The sequence below is a fragment of the Chiloscyllium punctatum genome, chromosome 11 (genome assembly GCF_047496795.1).
Source record: "Chiloscyllium punctatum isolate Juve2018m chromosome 11, sChiPun1.3, whole genome shotgun sequence".
In the NCBI taxonomy this organism is placed as follows: Eukaryota; Metazoa; Chordata; class Chondrichthyes; order Orectolobiformes; family Hemiscylliidae; genus Chiloscyllium; species Chiloscyllium punctatum.
Window position 1 is genome coordinate 97,435,500 of NC_092749.1, and position 23,433 is coordinate 97,458,932.

The 23,433-nt window shown below is 42.6% G+C and overlaps 1 protein-coding gene across 2 annotated transcripts in view; it reads left to right on the plus strand.

The window, feature by feature from the left end:
• The first annotated feature begins 2,411 nt into the window (after positions 1–2,411).
• Positions 2,412–23,433, plus strand: part of akap12b (A kinase (PRKA) anchor protein 12b) — a 93,924-nt gene continuing 72,902 nt past the window's right edge. For both annotated transcript variants that reach the window (XM_072581341.1, XM_072581342.1), the window contains exon 1: positions 2,412–2,977. In XM_072581341.1, the coding sequence (XP_072437442.1) occupies positions 2,747–2,977 (231 nt within the window). In that variant the 5' untranslated portion in view covers positions 2,412–2,746. The remainder of the gene's footprint in view (positions 2,978–23,433) is intronic.

Consider the following 23,433-nt stretch of genomic DNA (forward strand, 5'->3'; position numbering starts at 1 on the left):
AAATGGAGAATTAGTCATTTGGATACAGAACTGGCTCAAAGGTAGAAGACAGAGGATGGTGGATGGTTGTTTTTCAGACTGGAGGCCTGTGACCAGTGGAGTGCCACAAGGATCAGTGTTGGGTCCTCTACTTTTTGTCATTCACACAAATGACTTGGATGCGAGCATAAGAGGTGCAGTTAGTAAGTTTGCAGATGACACCAAAATTGGAGATGTAGTAGACAGAGAAGAAGGTTACCTCAGATTACAACAGGATCTGAACCAGATGGGCCAATGGGCCGAGAAGTGACAGATGGAGTTTAATTGAGATAAATGCGAGATGCTGCATTTTGGGAAAGCAAATCTTAGCAGGACTTATACACTTAATGGTAAGGTCCTAGGGAGTGTTGCTGAACAAAGAGACCTTGGAGTGAAGGTTCATAGCTCCTTGAAAGTGGAGTCACAGGTAGATAGGATAGTGAAAAAGGTGTTTGGTATGCTTTCTTTTATTGACCAGAGTATTGAGTACAGGAGTTGGGAGGTCATGTTGCGGCTGTACAGGACATTGGTTAGGCCACTGTTGAAATAATGTGTGCAATTCCTTCCTATCGGAATGATTAGATGAGATTAGATTAGATTCCCTACAGTGTGGAAACAGGCCCTTCGGCCCAACAAGTCCACACCGACCCTCCGAAGAGCAACCGCCGCCACCCCCTGCCGACTAATGCACCTAACACTATGGGCAACTTAATATGGCCAATTGAATTGAACCTGGATCCTGGGGCTGTGAGGCAGCAGTGGTCACAACTGAGCCACTGTAACGTAAGAATTGGCCCCAATGATTCAGTCAACATTTTACTGGTGGCAGGGGAGGAGGGTGCAAATTCAACATAATTTTCCCCCTATATTTAACAAAAACCTTACCAAGGTTGCCCTGTGGCAATTCGGAGACATTTGGGAGAGCAGGGAGATACTGAAGTGGAGAGGTTAGATAGTGTTTGACCCATTGTTGGGGACTGCCAGTTTTAGGATTCCTAACTTTTAAGCAGGACACTCCAGACCCAGTCTCTCCCCCTCTGGGAAGGTAGTGAGGGGTAAATCAGGGCGATCCGTAATTAACACCCACACATCCCTACTCCCTAACATTCCTGCATCCCAGACTTGGGACCAGCAGTGTCTCCCCCCAGCCCCATGCACTCACTGATGTTGTGAAACTTGAAAGGGTTCAGAAAAGATTTACAAGGATGTTGCCAGGGTTGGAGGATTTGAGCTACAGGGAGAGGCCGAACAGGCTGGGGCTGTTTTCCCTACAGCATCAGAGGCTGAAGGGTGACCTTATGGGGGTTTATAAAATTATGAGGGGCATGAATAGGATAAAAAGACAACATCTTTTCCCTGGGGTGGGGGAATCCAGAACAATAGGGCATAGGTTTGGGTGAGAGGGGAAAGATATAAAAGGGACCTAAGGGGCAACTTTTTCATGCAGAGGGTGGTGCGTGTATGGAATGAGCTGCCAGAGGATGTGGTGGAGGCTGGTGCAATTGCAACATTTATAAGGTGTTTGGATGGGTATATGAATAGGAAGGGTTTGGAGGGATATGGGCCAGGTGCTGGCAGGTGGGACTAGATAGGGTTGGAATATCTGGTCGGCATGGATGGGTTGGACCAAAGGGTCTGTTTCCATGCTGTACAACACTATGACTCTAAGTGTACTACAACCTCTTCAATTAGCAACCACATGAAGAATTTCACTGGACAATGTCAGTGACAAGTTGACAGGGAATTAGTAAAGGGTTGGGGTAATGAAAATCCTCGTTTACAGTTGTTGAATGTTTTATCTGCATTTCTGTCCTGCAAGTTATGTAAATTGAGGGATCGACCAGTTCAAATTACCATGGAATTTGGGAAACAATCAGGTGCAAATGGCCTATCCTTGTTTCAGATTTAGCCTTAGAATGACAGAGGAGGAAATGCTGCAGTGTCAGTGTTGCCTTTCACAACTAGCAGTGTTTCAAATCAGAGCAGGGCGGTTTTCCCCAGATTTCACCACTGCCCCAAACAATATCACTAAAACACATTCTTTGGTCAGAGCTACGTTGCTGATGATGTGATCTTGCAGTATGCAAATTCGCGGCTGTTGCTCCCACCTCACAATGATAACTAATTATGCTACTAAGGGTATTTGACTACTTATAGTTTAAAACAGTTGGGGGGGGGGGGGGGTGCCTTTTAGTCAGCTGCAGAGGCGTGAGAGAGAGAGAGAGAGAGAGAGAGGGGCAGGCATCTTTTTATGTTTTGCTTAGTTTTTCTGCGTGTTTGTTACACATTTTAAATAGTTGGGACTTGCGCTTCTGACTAAATATCAGTGAGCTTTGAGGGGTGGAAAGCGGTTGGCTGCTGCTTCCTTGGTCCCTCCCTGTCCCGTTTCCTATTGGTTCGGGATAAGATTTTGGACCACGAAGAAGCCAGGAGATTGAGGATAGTTATAGAAAGCAGTCTGGATTGGAGTGGAGGGACTGCACAGAAGGAGGTAACCTGTCTCAAGAGCTATAGGGTAGAAGTCTGAAGCCAGGACAAGAGGGGCGTTACAATATCCAGTCTGATCCTAGTGGGAGAGGGGGATCAGTGTCCAGTCTGACCCCTGAGGAGAGGGGGTGTGAGGGAAAGAGGGAGGTTACAGTGTCCAGTCTGACCCCAGGGGTGGAGAGGGAGAGTTTCAATATTCAGTCTAGCCCCAGGGAGAGTGATGATGGTAGTGTCATTCTGAATGCGGAGGGTCTCGGTGAGTGGAGGTTCGGATGGTGAAGCCGAGCGGTTCAACGAGCAGTCTGCGGGGGCTGTGCCCACAGGCCGAGCTAGGGACCTGCCTTGCTTTGTCTGCCTGAATGACACCCCGAAAATCCGGGAGATGGGAAGCGGTATCTCAGCGCAGGAGCCCGACCAACTCAGCCCGAGCGAGCAGCAGGAGGAACACCACACCGAGAGAGTGGACGGAGGGGTGAGTGCATGGGGCTGCTGGGGGGAGGGGGAGACAAACACTGCTGGGTCCCAGTCTGGGATGCAGGAATGTTAGGGAGTAGGGGTGTGTGGGTGTTAATTAGGGATGACCCTGATTTACCCCTCACTGCCTCCCCGGAGGGGGAGAGACTGGGTCTGGAGTGTCCTGCTAAAAGTTAGGAATCCTAAAACTGGCAGTCCCCAGCAATGGGTCAATCACTATCTAACCTCTCCACTTCAGTATCTCCCTGCTCTCCCAAATGTCTCCAAATTGCCACAGGGACTGAACTTGGTAAGGTTTTTGTGAAATATAGTGGGGGAAATTATTTTGTTGAGTTTGCACCCTCCTTACCCCTGCCATCAGTAAAATGTTGACTGCGTCATTGAGCCACTGTGACGTAAGAATTGGCCCCAGTTGTGACCACTGCCGCCCCTCAGTCCCAGGGGGCCAGGCTCAATTGAACTGACCACGATAAGTTGCCCATGGTGTTAGTCGGTGTGAACTTGTCGGGCCGAAAGGCCCGTTCCCACACTGTACGGAATCTAAGATAATCCAATCCATCTGTTAAGACTTAACACAACGTGGACCTAACGAACATTGACAGTCAAATCAAAATCAGAAATTGCTGGAAAAGCTCAGAGGGTCTGGCAAGGTCTTTATAACAAAGTATCTGGACTTTGGTTCAGTCTCTAACGTAGAGTACAATGGTTTTATTTAACGGAATGTCGTGTGTGTACTTTAGCTTTTTTAAAAATTTCCTTTTTGTTTTTGAATATTCTTCCATCCAAGACGTTTTATTTTCGGAGGTGACACGTTGATGCTGATCCTCCTTCATCTCGCACAAAAACAGGGGAGGGGGGAGAAAGTTGACCCATATCCCCAGTCAGGTTAATGAATGGGACAGAGGAAATCTTTTATGAAAAAGACTATTAGTGTGCCTGAGCGCCAATTAAATTCTCTCTTTCTATGACTGTCTGGGTAGACATATAAAGCATATGTTACCATATTGGGAGCGCATTGAAGATCATCGAGCTATGTGAACGAAGGCGAGGATGAGATGTCTGCAGGCTTTATATCCAGCTCCCTACTCTTTCATTCCAAATGACTGGAATTATAATGAAAAGTGGAGTCTGCAATACAAATTCCTGAGAAAAAGAATTAGCATTTTGACAGCTGGAATTTGTATCAACTATCTCTAATCTCTCACTCTTACTCAGTGTTGTGTTGTGGGTGGATTAACTGGGGACAATGGGGGATTGTGATGTAAGCAGTGATCTAGTTGGGGAAATATATTAACACTCAAGATGGATAAAATAACATTAAGTATACCCAAACCATCACAATGGGGATGTAAAGCTTGTCCCATTTGGGAGTGGTTGAGCTGAATAGCATTTACTGGAAGGGAAGGAGACAGTAACTGGTATAAAATGTTGTAATGTGGGAGGTGGTTTACTTGGAGGAGAATAGTCTCATTACACATAAACAGCACTTATTGTTTACAAATCTATGTAACTGTGACAGTGGATCAAGTAAAAGAAAGGTATCAAGAATGGAACAAAATAGAGGGGAATGGTTGATTTGCTGAAGTAGTTTTCTTTTGAGGAATGTAAAAGTGGGGCTACTGAAGGAAGAATGGGTAATAGAACTAGAGGGACTGGAGGGTGTGTAATTATAATGAAAAAAGTTATTAAGCTTGACTGGTATACATCCCAGGGTGCTAAAGGCTGAGGAAAGTGGAGGATTTATATTATTTTATCCAAAAAATCTTGGACATTAACTGTACCACAATACTGAAAATGTAAGAATTACTTTTTCAAGAAAGGGAGAAAATTGCGAGTCAGGAGATTGATCAATTAGTTTTACCTGGGACGGGAGTAATTGGAGTCTGTAATCTAAAATGAAGTTAATGAGTATGATGGAGTCCCACTTAATGATTAGGTCATTGACCTTTGCTCTGAATGAGATGATGTTAGCGAATCTTTTTATCTAGACTAGATTTGATGTCAAATCTTCTAACCTGGTGAAGAAAGTGCATTCTAGCACATTGAGGTTTCGTTTTATTCTGATGAAACTGTGCTGCAGCTCTTCCAAGGTCAGTATGTCCTTCCTGGGGTGTGGTACTCAAAGCTGTATGCAGTGCTGCAGATGGGATCTGAATAAGTTCAATACAACTGGAGGGCAACTTTCTAACCCTTAAATTCCAATTTTCCATTCAGCATTTTGTGCAATTTCTGTACCTGCGCATTGGCTTTTTTTTGAGATTTCTATACCTGGATACCTAAATTAATCTGTTACTTTAACAAGTGAGAGTATGTCAAACTGAGGATGGCTATAGGAGAGCGTGGCTGACAGAATGGGCCATGCAAAGTGATAAGTTGTTGGTTTAGTGGATTAGGGGTTTGGAGAAGTCAGTGGGAATGTGCATGAATACTAAGACTCTAACCATGAAGGTCCCCAGAACTCAGCACCTTCATAACGTTTGAAAGTTGACAATTTACATGCAAAATGCCTAAAAACATGGGAATTTCAAATTTTGGGTTGAAGATTTCAAATGATAAAGGCAGTTATTCTGTCATAGAAATGTACAGCATGGAAACAGACCGTTTGGTCCAACCTGTCAATGCCGACCAGATATCCCAACCCTATCTCGTCCCACCTGCCAGCACCCAGCCCATATCCCTACAAACCCTTCCTATTCATATTCCCATCCAAACGTCTCTTAAATGTTGCAATTGTACCAGCCTCCACCACTTCCTCTGGCAGCTCATTCCATACACGTACCACCCTCTGTGTGAAAACGTTGCCCCGCAGTTCTGTTTTATATCTTTCCCCTCATCCTAAACCTATGCCCTTTAGTTCTGGACTCCCTGACCCCAGGGAAAAGACTTTGCCTATTTACCCTATCCATGTCCCTCAAAATTGTGTAAACCTCTATAACGTCACCCCTCAGCCTCCGCTCCAGGTAAAACAGCTCCAGCCTGTTCAGCCTCTCCCTATAGCTCAAATCATCCAACCCTGGCAACGTCCTTGTAAATCTTTTCTGAACCCTTTCAAATTTCACAACATCTTTCTGAAAGAGAGGCGACCAGAATTGCAAGCAATATTCCAACAGTGGCCTCACCAATGTCCTGTACATTGGTCTGCAGTATGACCTCCCAACTCCTGTACTCAATACTCTGACCAATAAAGGAAAGCATACCAAATGCCTCCTTTGCAATCCTAGCTACCTGCGACTCCACTTTCAAGGAGCTATGAACCTGCACTCCAAGGCCTCTTTGTTCAGCAACACTCCCTCGGACCTTACCATTAAGTGTATAAATCCTGCTAAGATTTGCTTTCCCAAAATGCAGCACTTCTCATTTATCTGAATTAAACTTCATCTGCCACTTCTCGGCCCATTGGCCCATCTGGTCAAGATCCTGTTGTAATCTGAGGTAACCCTCTTCGTTGTCCACTACACATCCAATTTTGATGTCATCTGCAAACTTACTAACTGTACCTCTTATGCTCGCATCCAAATCATTTATGTAAATGACAAAAAGTAGAGGGCCCAGCACTGATCCTTGTGACACTCCACTGGTTACAGGCCTCCAGTCTGAAAATCAACCCTCCACCACCACCCTTTGTCTTGTACCTTTGAGCAGTTCTGTATCCAAATGGCTAGTTCTCCCTGTATTCCATGAGATCTAACCTTGCTAATCAGTCTCCCATGGGAAACCTTGTCGAACGCCTTACTGAAGTCCATATAGATCACATCAACCGCTCTGCCCTCATCAATCCCCTCTGTTACTTCCTCAAAAAACTCAATTAAGTTTGTGAGACATGATTTCCCCTGCACAAAGCCATGTTGACTATCCCGAATCAGTCCTTGTCTTTCCAAATACATGTACATCCTGTCCCTCAGGATTCCCTCCAACAGCTTGCCCACCACCGAGGTCAGGCTCACTGGTCTACGGTTCCCTGGCTTGTCTTTACCGCCCTTCTTAAACAGTGGCACCTCATTTGCCAACCTCCAGTCTTCTGGCACCTCACCTGTGACTATCGATGATACAAATATCTCAGCAAGAGGCCCACAGTCTGATGATTCTTTCAAAAGAAATCACTAAGCACCTGAATTGTAATACTTAGACCCTATTATTTTGTAGGCAAATGCACAGCGAGGTAAGAGATTTGCAAATTGAATGCATTTACTGTTTGGATCCTAGTGCACATCTCAGTCTTATGGACAATTATTTTGAAGCCCAAATCAATGTGACAGTAGTTTAGCACATGGCAATGTCTTAAGTGTTGTACCAATGACCGGTTCTTTGGTTTTTAGGTGGTGACATGAGGGTTATTGGCCAACATACAAGGAGAATAGTTTTTATTTCGCAGCACTTCTTGTTCATTTGGGTTTAAGGTTAAACTCTCTAGAATGTTAGCCTAGACTATGACAATTTGCTTGTGCGTTAGTTGGGATGTTAATCCTCATTCATTTCACCAGTTTCCTCATTCCCTCCCACCTTACCCCAGATCCAACCTTGCAACTCAGCACCGCCCTCTTGAACTGTCCCATCTATCCACTCCACCCTCCTCTCTGATCTATCACCTTTACCCACACCTTCCTCTACCTATTGCATTTCCAGTTACCTTTCTCCCCCCCTCCCCCCTCCCATGTATATCTCAGCCCCCGCCCTGGCCTACAAGCCTCATTCCTGATGAAGGGCTGATGCTCGAAATGTTGAGTCCTCCTGCTCCTTGGATGCTATCTGACTGGATGTGCTTTTCCAGCACCACACCTTTTGACCCTTTTTGGGGAGGCCTACTTTCAGTGTCCTTAATGATGTGTTGCTAATTTAAAACACAGATTCTTATCTGATAGTGCCCTGACGGAGGTCTTTTAAAGTTAAGGTAGATAGAGAGAAGATATTTCCATGTCTGGGAATGGGAACCTGTAAATATGACACTTGACAAATTCAGTGAGGAATTCAGGAGACACATCCCTTTCTGTAGGAAAGAGTTTAAAAATCACAAACTCTAGGTTATAGTCCAAAAGATTTATTTGGAAGTACTAGCATTCTGTAGCTGTGGAGCAGGCAGCTGGAGGAAGGATAGGGGGCCTGTTTTCACATCTGAGAGGTGGTGCACAGAACATAGATATGTTTAAGGGGAAGCTGGGCAAGTAATGAGAGGAAAAAGAATGGAAGGAGTTGTTGACAAGTTTAGATGAATTACAGTGAGGGGGAATTGTATGGAATGTAATCACTGGCACAGACATGTTGTGCTGAAAATGTCTTCCTTACTGAAACCACCCTGATTCTTTTCTTCCCAAAGGATTTTTGGAGTGGAGTCAAACTATTGAACAGTATGGAGTGGATCTTATTCCACATTTCAGTCATGCAACTTATATCAGTGCAAGTGTCCACAATTTAAAAAAATTAAAACTAACTCTTCACATTCTAAAATCCTTCATCTGAGTATAGACATTCCCATGACCTTTGCCTTCTCCCTTTTTCACCCCTGGTCCCCTGGGAGTAAAGCGAGGAAGGAAAAAATTATAACAAATGCTTCTCTCTGGGCTAATCTTTAGTGGCAATCGCAGTGTATCCACATTAGAGTACTGCAGTTTACAGTCCAACAGCTGGTATGTTTTGGAAAATGTAGATAGTTCCTTACTTGGAATTAGTGAAGATGTAGATACGAGTCTAGTCCTTCCAGTTTAACATATATGGAGTGATTGGAGCAGCACTGGTGCATTTAAAGACAGTCTTGATATGTGTGGGAGAACGGAATAGGACTGGAATGAAGAGGAATTAGAGTGGGAGTAAGCTTGCCTGAATTATGAATACCTGAATGGGTCTAATGGCTTGCTTCTGGGATGCTGCTTCTAGGATTTATTGCAATTTTGTTTCCACACCGAGACTGTTTTGTTAAGGTTTGAATTTGATTTAGGCAAGCATGGTGGTTGATGTATCATTAAACTACATGCATATTGTAACCCCTTAATCCTGAGTGCTCTTTCTAAAATGTTTGGGTGTCTGCCAGTTTAATTACGTTGGAGATGTCATCCTTTTCTGAGAAAAAGAAATGGGGTTTTGAATTCTACAGAGTGGTAATGTTATAATCTAATTTTCATGGCTTTCTCAATTAGGGGCAATCAATCCAAACCGAACCCCAAGCTTTCTTGCATAAAACTTGCCTGGAAAAATGATAAATTGTGCTCCTAAAATAGAGTTCTCTCTCTTTTGATGGATTTGTGCTGATTTGAGTAAACCTGCTGATTGAACAAGCTTTAGATACTGGGACAATGTGAGCTTTTGAAGATGAGTGGAAAGGATGATGTTGGTAAAGATCCAGAAATAAGGCAGGTCAATGAAGTTGTGGTCTAAATCGAAATGAATGGTGGAACTGGCTCAAAAGGACTGAATGGCTTCCTGTTATGTGCCTTTTCCATTACTGTTGACTTCATTACTGGACCTGTTTTATTCTACTTTTATCCAGTCTCATTAAATCAATCTGTATTGCTGTTTTGAAAATGAGTATCTGCCTTTCAAATTTTCGCAGTAAAACTGTTGTTTCATCCAAGCTCCAGGCAATGACCAGTTGTTATTCCTCTTAATATTCGTTAGGCTTCCAATAAATACTTTGCTTTTGCCTTCCACCAAAATTACACTTGAACTGTAGCCACATCCACATCCAGTCTTGAAACGAGCATCTTCAAAACCTGTAGCAAATTTTAATCTCCATTTTGTCCAGAATTTCAAATATCTATTGTTCTTTGAAGAAATTTGAAACAACTTTGGAAAGAGACAGAAATTCATTCCTATTTTGATCAAAATTCATTCCACTGATAGTGGCTCAGTGGTTAGCACTGCTGCCTCACAGGACCAGGGACCCAAGTTTACTTACTGTCTTGGGGGACTGTATGGAGTTTGCATGTTTCCCAGTATCTGTGTGGGTTTCCTCCCACAGTTCAAAGATGTGCAGGTTAGGTAGATTGGCTAGGCTAAATTGTCTGTAGTGTCCAGGGGGTGTATTAGCCATGGTAAATGTGGGGTTATGGTGATAGGATGTGGGGCTGGGGCTGGGGCTGGGTGGGATGATCGTTGGAGAGTTAGTGCAGACTCAATGGGCCAAGTGGCCTTTTTCCACAGTAGAGATTCTGTTTTATCTTGTTCCAGCAAGTAGTCAAGAATATGAAGCATTCTGTATTGACAATTATTACTACGTATTGAATAAATTTATTCTGGCCTTGATGTGTTCATACCGATATGAACACATCTGGAGTTTGTGTTCCCGGCTGTGGCTGTACTGATTTCAAGTCTTCACTTCACTTGCCTGAGTATTAATTGGGCAGATCCTCAGTGGTGCTTTCAGCTACTTAACCTATGAGCTGGAGTTTGCTCATTCTTCAAAGACAAAGATTTGTCCCCGTGGTGGGTGAGTCCAGAACTAGAGGGTGAGAGGGGAAAGATATGAGACCTAAGGGGCAACATTTTCACACAGGGTGGTACATATATGGAATGAGCTGCCAGCGGAAGTGGAGGAATCTGGTACAATTACAGCATTTTAAAAAGGATTTGGATGGGTACATGAATAGAAAGAGTTTGGAGGGGTATGGGCCGGGTGCTGGCAAGTGGGACAAGATTAGGTTGGGATATCTGGTCGGCATGGACGAATTGGACCGAAGGGTCTGATTCTGTGCCGTACATCTCTGACTCAACTCTCATCTCAACTTTCAATATCCCCTTAAATTTGGTGCAGTTACTATAACGGCCAACTTGAATTTTATGTAACACCTTTTTTTGATTATTGTAAAATATCTCTAGTCATTCCAAGTGTAATGTTAGGCATTATTTAACACTGACACACATGAGATACTTAGCTGGCCAAATGTTTGCTTTTGAGAGTATATTTTAAGAAATGTCCTACGAGGACAGAAATGCACAGAACCTTAGGAAAGAAATTCCAGAGTTTGGGGCCTGGCAGCTGAAGGCACAGGGAGATTGAAGGTATTTGAACATGTGGGTGAGAATTTTGAATTCAAGCTATGGACCAAACATTCACAGGAGGATGGACCAAAGTTCTGCAATATCCTGCCTATATTGTAAACCTATTTTTAATAGCTCTCTGTGACTGCTAAACTCTATCACAGATTCCTTATAAGGGTGACAGAATGTGTATGCCTTCCTTACTGTTCCACTTAAACAAAAAAAATCTGCTCACTTAACCAAATGGGAGTCCCTTCAGACACTCCAGTCAAATGACTGGTGTACTGAACCTAAGCAAATCTGTGCTTTTCTATAATGCGTAGCCATTTAGGAATGTAAACACTTGTTTGTAGTTTCTAAATGCCTGCTTGCTTTTTGGAATGAATTTTGCGCAATGTTTTTCGGACCTGTGCACTGTCATGTAGTATTTACAACTTGGCAGGATATTTGGATTAACTTGCTTATAGTCTAAGATAACCTCATTTGTTTGGAAGACTTTCTGTAACTATTTAAGAGCCTGTGAGCAGAGTTTCATTTGCTGAGCTTTGCAACTGCTTTTCGTTACATTCAGAGTTTAAATTAGGATGGGAGTTTGCTCAAGTCTGGCAGACTATAGCACACAACTTATCAAATTGTCCTTGGGTTGGGAATCATTGTGTTGTTGTATTTCCGTCTTGTAACAGTTTGTGTAATTCCAGACCTGGCATGTGTTCTAATTAGGAAACAGTCTTCCAGTTGTCTTGGGATCAGTCAGATTTTGGATGGGGGTGGAGGGGGAATGCTGATTTTTAAGAAGCTGCCCTGATGCAGAGAATGTATGTTAGATTTGGAACCATAGCAAAACATTCCCATTGAGTATGGGAAGGTGGTCAGACAGTAGTGCTATTTTAGGATAGCTTCCCTGACAGGCAATGACACTTTTTTTTATCAGTGCTGTGTAGTCTAGGATCTGTGTAACCATGAAACATTAAATTGGCAGTTACCTAGATTGACAAAGTTCTAGAGGACAGCAAACAAAAACTGAAGTTGAGCAATGAAACATTTCTGCCAGACTTTGATTCCTGACTTTGTATTTGCAATGAGTTGCAGTTACAAGCCCAATAATTTTTTAAGGAATTCACACTAGGCTGGGTGTATTGAATGGGAAACACTTTTTGAAGAAGGGAGACATCTGGATATTTGAAGCTTAGTTGCTTCAATGAGGGTTTACATAGCCATCCTCCAATCTGTGTTTCATGGCACTGGCCTCCAGCATTCTGTCAGGAATTTGATTTGAGATTCCTGCTCCTTGGAAGTTGGTTTTAATTAAGGATGTCATAAATGGAATGTCAAGTATCTGTATCAATAAACCAGCCTTGCCTTGCAGTTCTGTAAAAATATTGAGGTGGAGGGCAAGGAAGAAATGCCTGTCAAAAAGCAATATGGAATTTTATATCTAGTCCATTCTATCTGGGTTGTTCAGGCCAAGTGGGTGTTTGTGTTTTGGACCAGAATAAACCCCTCAATATAGTAAGAAGATAATCTAGACTCTAATTTTCTTTTGTTTAAAATTCTGTTGTTTTCCGGATGCAATTCGGCTTGAAATAAAACACACTTTATTCATACACTATAGCTAAAAGACAGATGAAAGGAAAGATTTGGCTTAACTGTATCTCAATCAAAATGCTTAATAAAGTGAAATGTGCTACTACTAATTAACTTTCAATGCAGTAACATACCATAAGCATGCCCTCCAAGGCAAATTCAGTAAAATAGATTGTCACGTGTGCAATTCTAGCACCGGGAACTTTTAGCTGTAATTAATGAATAAGAGCTTCCACATCCAGCTTCCAAACCCCAGCAACTGCGGAAAGCTAGAACTAAAACCCCTGGTACTGTGGAAATTTGATTCCACCCATTCAGGCTGCTTCTATTGTTCTAACTTTTTTAAAAAAAAACAACCAAGGCCTTGCAAGCTGTTTATCAAATTTGAACAGACTGCTTTCCACTTCATTTTATTAAAAAAATACACTTTTTAAAGTCATCACAGTTTGAGGTGAACTGGCACCCGAACAGAGGGATTGTTATTCCATGTTCACGGCAGTAATTCTGTTCCTGGCTCCAAGTTGATGTTTTGTATCTCCATTATAAATTCCTTTGTCACTATTTATAGTTGAAATTATCCATTGAAACATGCCACACTGCAATTAGAGAATTCCCCCAGCGGTAGAAGAAGCTACACAAGACCAAGTTATCATAGAACCATTTATGAGCAGGAGATGGTCTGTGGGCCAATATCTGTGCTAGCTCGAATTGGGTTGACTCATCCCTTCAGGCAGAGGTTTTGGGTGGGAAGGGGATCAATGTTTCTCTCCCTCTTTCACCAATTACTTCAAATTTATGCTTTCTAGTTATTGACTTCTCTGCTAATGCAAATGGCTCCTTCCTATGCATTTGGTTGAGGGCCCATGAAATTTAATACACTGCAAATTAACCTAATGTCTCTTCTGCTCCAAAGTTTTCTCAGGTGAAATTCTCTGCAGCAGCATCCTAACTCTTCACTCCCTCTTTGGTGTGATCATCTCTTTCTTGTAATGAGGTGACCAGCATAGTGCAGTATTTTAGCTATAGTCCCTAGTATAACCTCATGCTCTTATACTCAGTACCTTGGCCAATAAAACATGTGCCAACATAACTAACCCTCTCTCTGTCTTACCCTCAGTGATTTGCAGACATGTGCTTTGGCATTCCTACGTTTCTCTGCAACCTACCATTTTATTGTGTATGCAGCAGGTTCTGTTATAGGGGCTTAGAAGAACTTGTAATTGTCAGTAGGTTATGCAGTGTGCCAATTCCTTCAAGATAGAACATATAAAATGGTCTAATTGGTGTTTGAGGTCAGAGCATTCCCACCTTGAGTCAGAATGTTGCGTTTTTGAGCTCCACTTCAAAAGAATTGACCGTGGTCTAGCTGATAGCAGGTTTCTGGGATTGTTGGAGGTGCCATCTTTTATGATGAAATGTACGCTGAAGTCCCATCTGCAGCCTCAGTGGGTATTAAAGGGTACTATTTTTGAAGAGGAGCAAGAGTGATTTCCCAGATGTCTTGAACCATATTTATCAACTCAGCATGACATCCTGTCACTTTGTTGCTGTGTGGGCGACGTTACTGTGTAAGCTAGCTCTGGAGTTCTCTATTGTGTATCTGTAATTACCACACACTATTATTTCCTTGACTGACTGAAATGATTTGGGGCATTCTGTGTTCACAGGAGGTGTTAGATTAATGCAACTTTGTTGACTTGCTCCTCCATGTTATGTGCCCACTGATGCTGGTCCATATTTTGCTGCAGCATTTCGTTTTCATATCCGCTGATCACTTGCTTGATAAGGCAGGAAGAAAATTTGAGTCCAAATGTCTAGAAGGGACTTTTTGTTTCCCCACAACTCTTAAAAATTTACCACTAGATGTGAGGGGCAGCTAAAAATAACCTGCATGAAACATTCACCATGAGAAGTTTTAGCGGCTGTTCAGGGTCAGTGCAGTGCTTTGTCATCAGTGTCTTGTTTTGTTTTTCCCATGTGCACTTCACATCCCTAATGGTCCTTTTTTTTTTTATATAATGGTTTTACATCTGCAATTGGGTTTGTAGATCTGATTCTTAACTAGTTAAGCTTATAGATTTCATAGGTTTAAGTGTTGCAAATCAGCAGTAAGTAGAATATACTTCAAGGATAGAATTCATCCATTTGCGAGGTTGTCTCGCAATCAGCTTGCTGTAATTAAAAAAACAGTCCAAGCTGAATGGAGTGCGTTGTCAGAGCAAACCTATTTTCCCTTGGGCTTAGTTTATCTGATTAGACAACTATCTCAGCAGACCAGTTTGTTTCTGGAGTTGGAGGAGCCCAGCTTTTGGATAGGCTCAATTTAATGACTTAATTCAGTCAGTGCTAGTATGACCTTGCTCTGAACTGGAGTCACATGGATTCTATTCCACGTGACCCAATGACAATCTTGTGGTGTAGTGGTAATGTCCTTACTTCTGAAACAAAGTCTGAGTTCAAAGCCTACCTGCCTCAGATGGTATAATAACATGATTAACTATTGCTCAGTGCTATACTACTGGAGTAAGCTGACCAGCCTGAGGCTTATTTCTGTAGTAAGCTCTCTGACTACATGATTCACTTTCTGTGACCAAGCCTCAGTTGAGGTAATCGTAGAATCTTAAAAGAACACCCTAATCTCTTCAAGTACACACTTTTTTTCAGTTGTCTACTGAAAAGTTTGTGGAATTATCCTCCATTGTTTAATGTATTCCAGATCTTAGCAACCCTTTGCAAAACTTTCTTTTTTTAAATTATTTTAAACCTGTGACTTATGGATACTGATCTGAGATGGAGTCTTCTAAAGTCTTTCCTTGTGATACCTCTGTAGCTGCAATCTCCTCTCTCCATTTTATTGTGTAATGTAATGATTTAGCAGCAAACATCTCCTGCAAAATGAGTCCTATCTTGCAGCAGAGGTGAAGAATCGTGATGCTGTGGCAGTGAATGGAATTATCTATTTGAGCAGCTCAGCTGGAATCCCAACCTTGCCCGATGTCTTTCTACTTAGAAAGTAATCAAAGCTTTTTTCAAGCTCACGTGATAAGTGTTCTTCACTTGATTTTGACCCTGACAGGAAGCTGTGGGATAGAATTCCTCCATGTGCCAAGTTGTGTCACAATCAACTTGCTGTAATAACGAAAACAGTCCAAGCTGAATGGAGTGCGTTGTCAGAGTAAACCTATTTTTCCCTTGGGCTTAATTTATCTGATTAGTCAACTATCTCAGCAGACTAGTTAGCTTCTGCAGTTGGAAGAGCCTAGCATTCGGATTGGTTCAATTTAATGACTTGATTCAGTCACTGCTAGTATGACCTTGTTCTGAACTGGAGTCATGTAGATTCTATTCAATGTGACCCAATGACAATTGCTTGCTTTCAGCTTTAGTCTTATGGTCTCTGGGTTGGGGGCGAGCTCATAACCCCTCTGAAACAGTCTAACAATCTTCCAGATCAAAGTTTAATTCACTTTTTTTTTCCCCCTCTAACAATCTGGCAGTTGAAGCTGCTTTTGTTTGAGTTCCTTGGGTTTGCCTATTATGAGTTTTTTTAAGAAACTTAATTTGATGTCCAATTTTGCTAGACTGGAGTTAACAGTTTAACTTGTTTCTTGCACTATTTCCTTTTTTTAATGGCTTACTTTTATCTGAACTTACTCCAGTCCCATCCACTGTTCACATCTATAGTAGAGTCACAGTTGTACAGCACGGACGTAGACTCTTCAGTTCAGTTCGTCCATGATGACCAGTAGCTTAAGTTTTTTTTCTAGTCCCATTTGCTGATGTTTGGCCCATATCCCTCTTAAACCCTTCCATTTCATGTACCCATCCAGATGCCTGGAGCAGTGGCTCAGTGGTTAGCACTGCTGTCTCACAGCACGAGGGTTCAAAGTTCAATTCCACCCTTGGGTGACTTTGTGGCACTTACCAATTCTCCATGTGTCTGTGTGTTTTTCCTCCGAGTACTCCAGTTTCTTCCCGCAGTCCCACAGATGTGTAGGTTAGGTGGATTGTCCATGCTAAATTGTCCAGGGATGTTGTGCGGGCTAGTTGGATTAACCATGGGAAATGCAGGGTTACAGTGATAAAGTAACGGGTTGAGCCTGGGTAGGATACTCTTCAGAGGGTCAGCATGGACTTGATGGGCTGAATGGCCTGCTTCCACACCAAAGGGATTCTGTGATTTTAGGATGTTAAGCCAGGCTTGGGGAATAAAAGGAAGCAGTTGAGAAATTTCTTATTAAGGAAAGGCATCCTGCAAAACAACGGAGGCCAAGAAATAGTGAAACGAAGTACAAGTATTAAAACAAAAACAGAAATTGCTGGGGAAACTCCAATTTGACAACACCTGTGGAGAGAAATCAGAGTTAATGTTTCTGGTGTGGTGACATTTCATGTTTACAGATACTACAATCTAGTTTACTGGTGCAGCAGCAAACCAGGCTAATAGAGAGTGAGCTTCCTCGACAGCTACATATTATGGCAGGAAATGATGTTGGGATTCTAACCGACAGTAAAACAAACACCATTTTGTAGACGTTTAATCATTCTGAGCCAAACAAAACCTCTGTTTTCAGACAGATCTGTTAAACAGAAGGCTAAAATCCCAGTCAAGTCAGAAAACTGGCTTTTCTCCACTTACTATCACTTCCAAGAAAACTATTGGTTCTGCCGCCTGTGAAGCTAATTTGTTTTTTAAAACTTGTACTCTGAGCTCACTGAGTTGGTTAGCTCATTTTTGGCAGGACGGGTTGGCTTATGACGCAGTGATGCCAACAGTGTAGGTTTGGTTTCTGCAGTGGCTGAGGTTACAGTGAGGGACTCCTTCTCAACCTGTTCCCCTGTCCTCTGGTATGGTGACCCTTGGGTTAAACTCCCACCAGTTCTTCCTCTTGAGAGAGCAGCCCTATGGTCCGGTAAGATTATGGTGACTTTATTTTTTGCTTGGAGCTCTAAATCCCCTTGTTTAACTATCCAGCCTAATTTCCACAAATAGACCTCATTCTTGCATACAGGAAAGACTAAAGTTTTTTGTATTGAGCACTGTTCTGTTGCATGTTATTTCCTTCATTCACATTTTTTTTATACAACTCCTTATTCCACCTTGCTTGGTATTTCATCTGATGTGTTTAAATATCTAGGCCATTTGTAGGTTGCAAGTCATGTAGTCTATATCCCATTGTTGCTCTTTACCAAACTACCAAATCTTTTTCATTCCATGACACTTCAATTTCCCAATTGTTTTGTTTTGGACGATTTTGAAGAACTTGTCTTTGCCAACATTTATTCTAACTCCATCTTACCATTTTAGCTAGAAATATCTTGTGGATTTTCCATCTCCTTGCTCCTCTGTTCTGTCTTTCTTGGGAGATCGCCTACCTTTTTGTAGTTTTGGTTAAAAGCCCCAAAAAACAGCTAGTTCTGTTTCTCTGCTCTATCCACCTAATCCTGTAAATTCATTTCTCTTCAGTCCCATTCCAAATTTTGAAATCCTGGATTGTTGGCTTCCAAGAAGTAAAGTGGATCAAGTGAAAATGACCAAGGAGCATGTATGCGGTTGATACTGGAAGACCTTGAGTTTAAACTTTGCCAAACTCCATCTGTTTTTTTTATTACACAAAGGAAATTTTATGCAGTCACATTTTAAGTTATGTAGGGGGAAACCAAAACTAGAGGGCATAGATTTAAGTTGAGAGGGGAAAGGTATAAAAGACACCTAAGGGGCAACATTTTCACACAGAAGGTGGTGTGTGTATGGAATGAGCTGCCAGAGGAAGTGGTGGAGTTTGGTATACTGCTTAAAAATGTGTTGCTGGAAAAGCGCAGCAGGTCAGGCAGCATCCAAGGAGCAGGAGAATCGACGTTTCGGGCATAAGCCCTTCCTGAAGGGCTTATGCCCAAAACGTCGACTCTCCTGCTCCTTGGATGCTGCCTGACCTGTTGTGCTTTTCCAGCAACACATTTTTAAGCTCTGATCTCCAGCATCTGCAGTCCTCACTTTCTCCTAATAAATGGTTTGGACAGACTTTTTTTTTGTGGCATCTTGCATGCACATTAAGTAGCAGGTGTGCTGCGAGGTAAAGTATTCCATCATCTGTGAAATACTTGGGATATCCTGAGGTGGTGAAAAAGGTGCTATATAGATGCATGATACGATTTTGAAGAAAAATGAGATCTGTATCTTTGCCAATATTGCTTCTTTGTGATGTTAAGAATAAATCTAGTCTTTTGTTGTTTCTGGAATTTGTGCACCCCTTTGCAAATACACTTCTAATATTCTAACAGTGACAGTAACTTGAAAATAATTTTGCTGCTCAGCATTTCTACAATGTCCTTGCGATTTTTGAAACTTAAGTGTTTGCCATTAATCTTGCTACCATCTCCAGTGTTCACCTGCCACCATTGCTGTTTCTAACTATGACTGACAGGCTTGAGGAATGGTAAAGCAGGGAAAGAAGGCTGTTTGGTCCAGCCTGCCTATGGACAGTTATCTAATTTAGTCCAAACTCTTGTCTGCTTCCCATACTTCAAGTATTTCCACTTTGGCCACATTGAAAATGGGTATTGCATAATGAATTTGCAACCAATACACTTTCAGGAAAAAACTGTCCCAATTTTGTCTAGCTTTTTAGCCAATGGCCTTTACTCATTGACTCTACTCTGTTGGTTCTATACTGTGCCTGCCTCTCTCTCTCGTCAACACTTCCATAATATTCTTCATTTTTGCATAAACCTGCACCTTTTTGTTTCTACATATAGGTCCTCAATATGCTTAAATCTTGTTTATGACACTCCAGAATGGCATAGTAGCTCGGTGGTTAGCACTGTTGCCCTACAGAACCAAGGATTCTGGCTCAGTTCCAGACATGGGCGACTCTGTGGAGTTTGCACGTTTTTGTCCAGGTGCTCCAGTTTCCTCCCACAGTCCAAAAGGATGTACTGGTTCGGTGGATTGGCCATGCTGAATTGCCCTTTTGTGCCCAGGGATGTGCAGGGTAGGTGGTTTAGCCAGGGGAAATGCAGAGTTACAGAATGGGGTGGGGAGGGGGTGGGACGAGGTAGGATTTTTTTTATTTGGAGGGTCAGTGTGGACTTGGCTGAATGGCCTGCTTTCTTCACATTGTAGGGCTTCTGATTTGCAGGAGCATATAGTTGTCAATCTGGAGTAGATCCTGCCTTGGAATATGAATCTAATTTTCCTCTCTGTATTGGAGCCAGATCCAATCTCAGAACTCTGGTTAGCCCTCTTTAAATCTAGACTCTGTTTCATGACTTTCCTTTTTCTTCATTTCAAGACTAACTATGAATCCATCTTTGGTTTTGTTAGAGTGACAGTCATTACCAAAAGGTCCTTTTTTGTTATCATTGTAACGAGCCATTTGTTATCACTTGGATCAAATAAAGTGTGGCCTGCTCTGATGTGCTGAAGATTACTGCACTGGTAAATCTTCCTTGTTTTGATTTAGTTATTTTTCCTTAAACTTCATCAAGCTATATTCAGCTTGTAACTTTTCACCATTTCTACGTGTGTTTTTGTTTCTATGTTGTAATCCTTAAGGTGTTCTGTTAAATCCTTCTATTGGTGTTTGCCATCCTAGCCTGTCTTAATTAATCTGTTCTTCTTCCCTGAAAGAAACTGCATGTGCTTAAATGTTAAACTTAAGTATTAAAACACCTTTCAAACTTCCCATACTTTAAAAAACACTTTTAAAGCTGGCCTTGTGACACACAATACTCAGGCTGTTTCCTTATCCATTCTATTGCATTACACAGTTGGGCTGGTATTTTGGGGTTCTGGTTTCTCTGACTTAAGTTGTACAAGAGCTTCCATCTCCACACTCCCTCTTCTGTGTAACAGCGGTGACCATGAATTAAAATGTTCTTCATTGGCTGTGGAGAGCTTTGGGATATCCAGAGGTCATGAAAGGCATTACTTCAGTGCAATTCTTACTTTTGAAGTTCTGTCCCTGGAGCAGTTTATATGAATATTATTTATACGAATATTATTTATACATATATATGGATTCCCCTTTGATCTGGTTGCAGTATATATTCTGGGGTTCTTTGCACATCTTGTTTATGTCTTTGTTTAAATTGCTGCCTTTGCTGAATGCCAAGAGCTAATTTAATTAATTACAATTTAAGTACTTTCAAAGGTTTTCCATGAAGCTTTGAAGTGTTTCTGTTGGCATAGAAGGTTAGTGGTTTCTGCCTGTCAGTTGCATTATCATAGGATCTTTCCTCTACAGATTTGTTTGTCATTGGTGATAAGGGAAAGAAAATCCAGCTAAATATTGGCAAGGATCTTTGGCCCAGAACTGAGGTTATAACTTGGGCTGCTAATATTTTGACTAGGTGAGGAGGAACGTGATAGCTACTTGATCTTTGTTGCCTTGTTTGATTGTACAAGTGCATTTAAAATATGAAAAATAATGGACATCCCAATGCAGTGAATGAGATTAATTGTCCATGTGCTGGTTATAAAGTATTGGTTGTACAGAGCATCAGTTTTCAACATAACAGAGCAAGTTTAGTCTGAAAAATGACCTGGATTTTTAAAAAATGTCTTGAAGGTTAATATTTGCCCTAAAAATACAGCATAGGCACTCAATCTGTGCACACAGTTAAAAGGAGAGGGAAGAATATTTGGCCAAATACTAAGCAATGCAAGGTGAGAGACAATTTGGAGTTTGACTGTTGGTATTGACAGGCTGTGGAATTTACTGGTTCTCAAGTGAAAGGGTATATTGATGTGAATGGAGTATAGAGATGTTTCTATGGAAATTCCAAGGCTCTTTCTGCGCAATTCTCTATCACCTTGCAAGGATGACGAAACAGCACTTGCAGCATAGCTGTCAGATTGTAGGGGGACAGCAGCACTTTCCCACTTTTTGCACATTTTTTTCATGTCCACACCCAAATAGACAAAGTTTAGTTGAACACACGATCTGTCATTGCCAGCAGCAGTTCAAACATCCAGTTTATATCCTGAGAGCTTGGTTAAGTCATTGCCATCTCATCATGGTCCCCAGCATATTGTTTTTAATCTATCCTCTGTCTAACTGTTCAATTTCCTAGTGAATTTGTAATAGCGCAGGAAAGTGAATTTTTTTTTTCAACGTTTCACTGAGGTGTGTTGTCTCTGGGCTTCTCTTGGACCAGCCATCTCCTTGAAATGGAATGTGGCAATGTAGTGGTCCCAATTGACAGCCATTTTTAATGTGACTGTATGACTTTGTATCATTGCACAAAAAAAAAGCACCACTCTCTCCCTGCCGCCCCCACCAACCTCCCTAGCAGTGTCTACAGAACGTGGACCTCTCTCCAATGCTTCTTTCCCCACCCAAAGTGCCCCGTTCCGCTGTTGCACTGCCTCCTCTCCCAGCGCTGGGCGTTAACATCACTACTGAACTTCAGGAAATGGGGCAGCAATTTGCCTAAAACCAGGTTTCTCAATACTGACAATGACTGGATCACCTTGGATTTTGTTTTATTTACTTACAGGATGCATGCATTGCTGGCTGGGTCAGCATTTATTGCCCCTTCCTAACTGCCCTTGCAAAGATGATAGTGAACTGCTGCCTTGAGTCACTGCAGCCATTTGGTGTAGTTACACTGATTTTTTTTTAGGGAGAAAGCTACAGGATTTTGACCCACTGACAGTGAGGGGACAGTGATATATTTCCAATTCAGGATAGTGAGTGACTTGGATGGGAATTAGCAGCTGGTTGTGTTCCCATGTATCTGCTGTCCTTGTCCTTCTAGATAGTTGGGGGTTTGGAAGATGCTATCTAAGGAGCTTTGGAGAAATTCTGCAATGCATCTTATTGATGGTGCATACTATTGCTACTGAGTATTGGTTGTGAAGGGCTAAGTGGGTGCCAAAAAAGTAAGTTGTTTTGTCTTGAATGGTGGAGAAAGTGAGGACTGCAGATGCTGGAGATCAGAGCTGAAAATGTGTTGCTGGAAAAGTGCAGCAGGTCAGGCAGCATCCAAGGAGCAGGAGAATCGACGTATCGGGCATGAGCCCTTCTTCAGGAATGAGGAGAGTGTGTCCAGTAGGCTAAGATAAAAGGTAGGGAGGAGGGACTTGGGGGAGGGGCGTTGGAAATGTGATAGGTGGAAGGAGGTCAAGGTGAGGGTTATAGGCCAGAGTGGGGGTGGGGGCGGAGAGGTTAGGAAGGCGGTGCTGAGTTCGAGGGATTTGACTGAGACAAGGTGGGGTGGAGGGGAAATGAGGAAACTGGAGAAATGAGTTCGTCCCTTGTGATTGGAGGGTTCCTAGGCGGAAGATGAGGCGTTCTTCCTCCAACTGCTGTGTTGCTATGGTCTTGCGATGGAGGAGTCCAAGGACCTGCATGTCCTTGGTGGAGTGGGAGGGGGAGTTGAAGTGTTGAGCCACAGGGTGGTTGGGTTGGTTGGTCCAGGTGTCCCAGAGGTGTTCTCTGAAATGTTCTGCAAGTAGGCGGCCTGTCTCCCCAATACAGAGGAGGCCACATCGGGTGCAACGGATGCAGTAAATGGTGTGTGTGGAGGTGCAGGTGAATTTGTGGCGGATATGGAAGGATCCCTTGAGGCCTTGGAGGGAAGTAAGGGGGGAGGTGGTAGGCACAAGTTTTGCATTTCTTGCGGTTGCAGGGGAAGGTGCCAGGAGTGGCGGTTGGGTTGGTGGGGGGTGTGGACCGGACGAGGGAGTCACGGAGGGAGTGGTCTTTTCGGAACGCTGATAGGGGAGGGAAATATGTCCCTGGTGGTGGGGTCCGTTTGGAGGTGGCGGAATTGACAGCGGATGATATGCTGCATATGGAGGTTGGTGGAGTGGTAGGTGAGGACCAGTGGGGTTCTGTCCTGGTGGTGGTTGGCGGATGTCGGGACACCACCCACGCCCTCCACCTCCTCCATGAA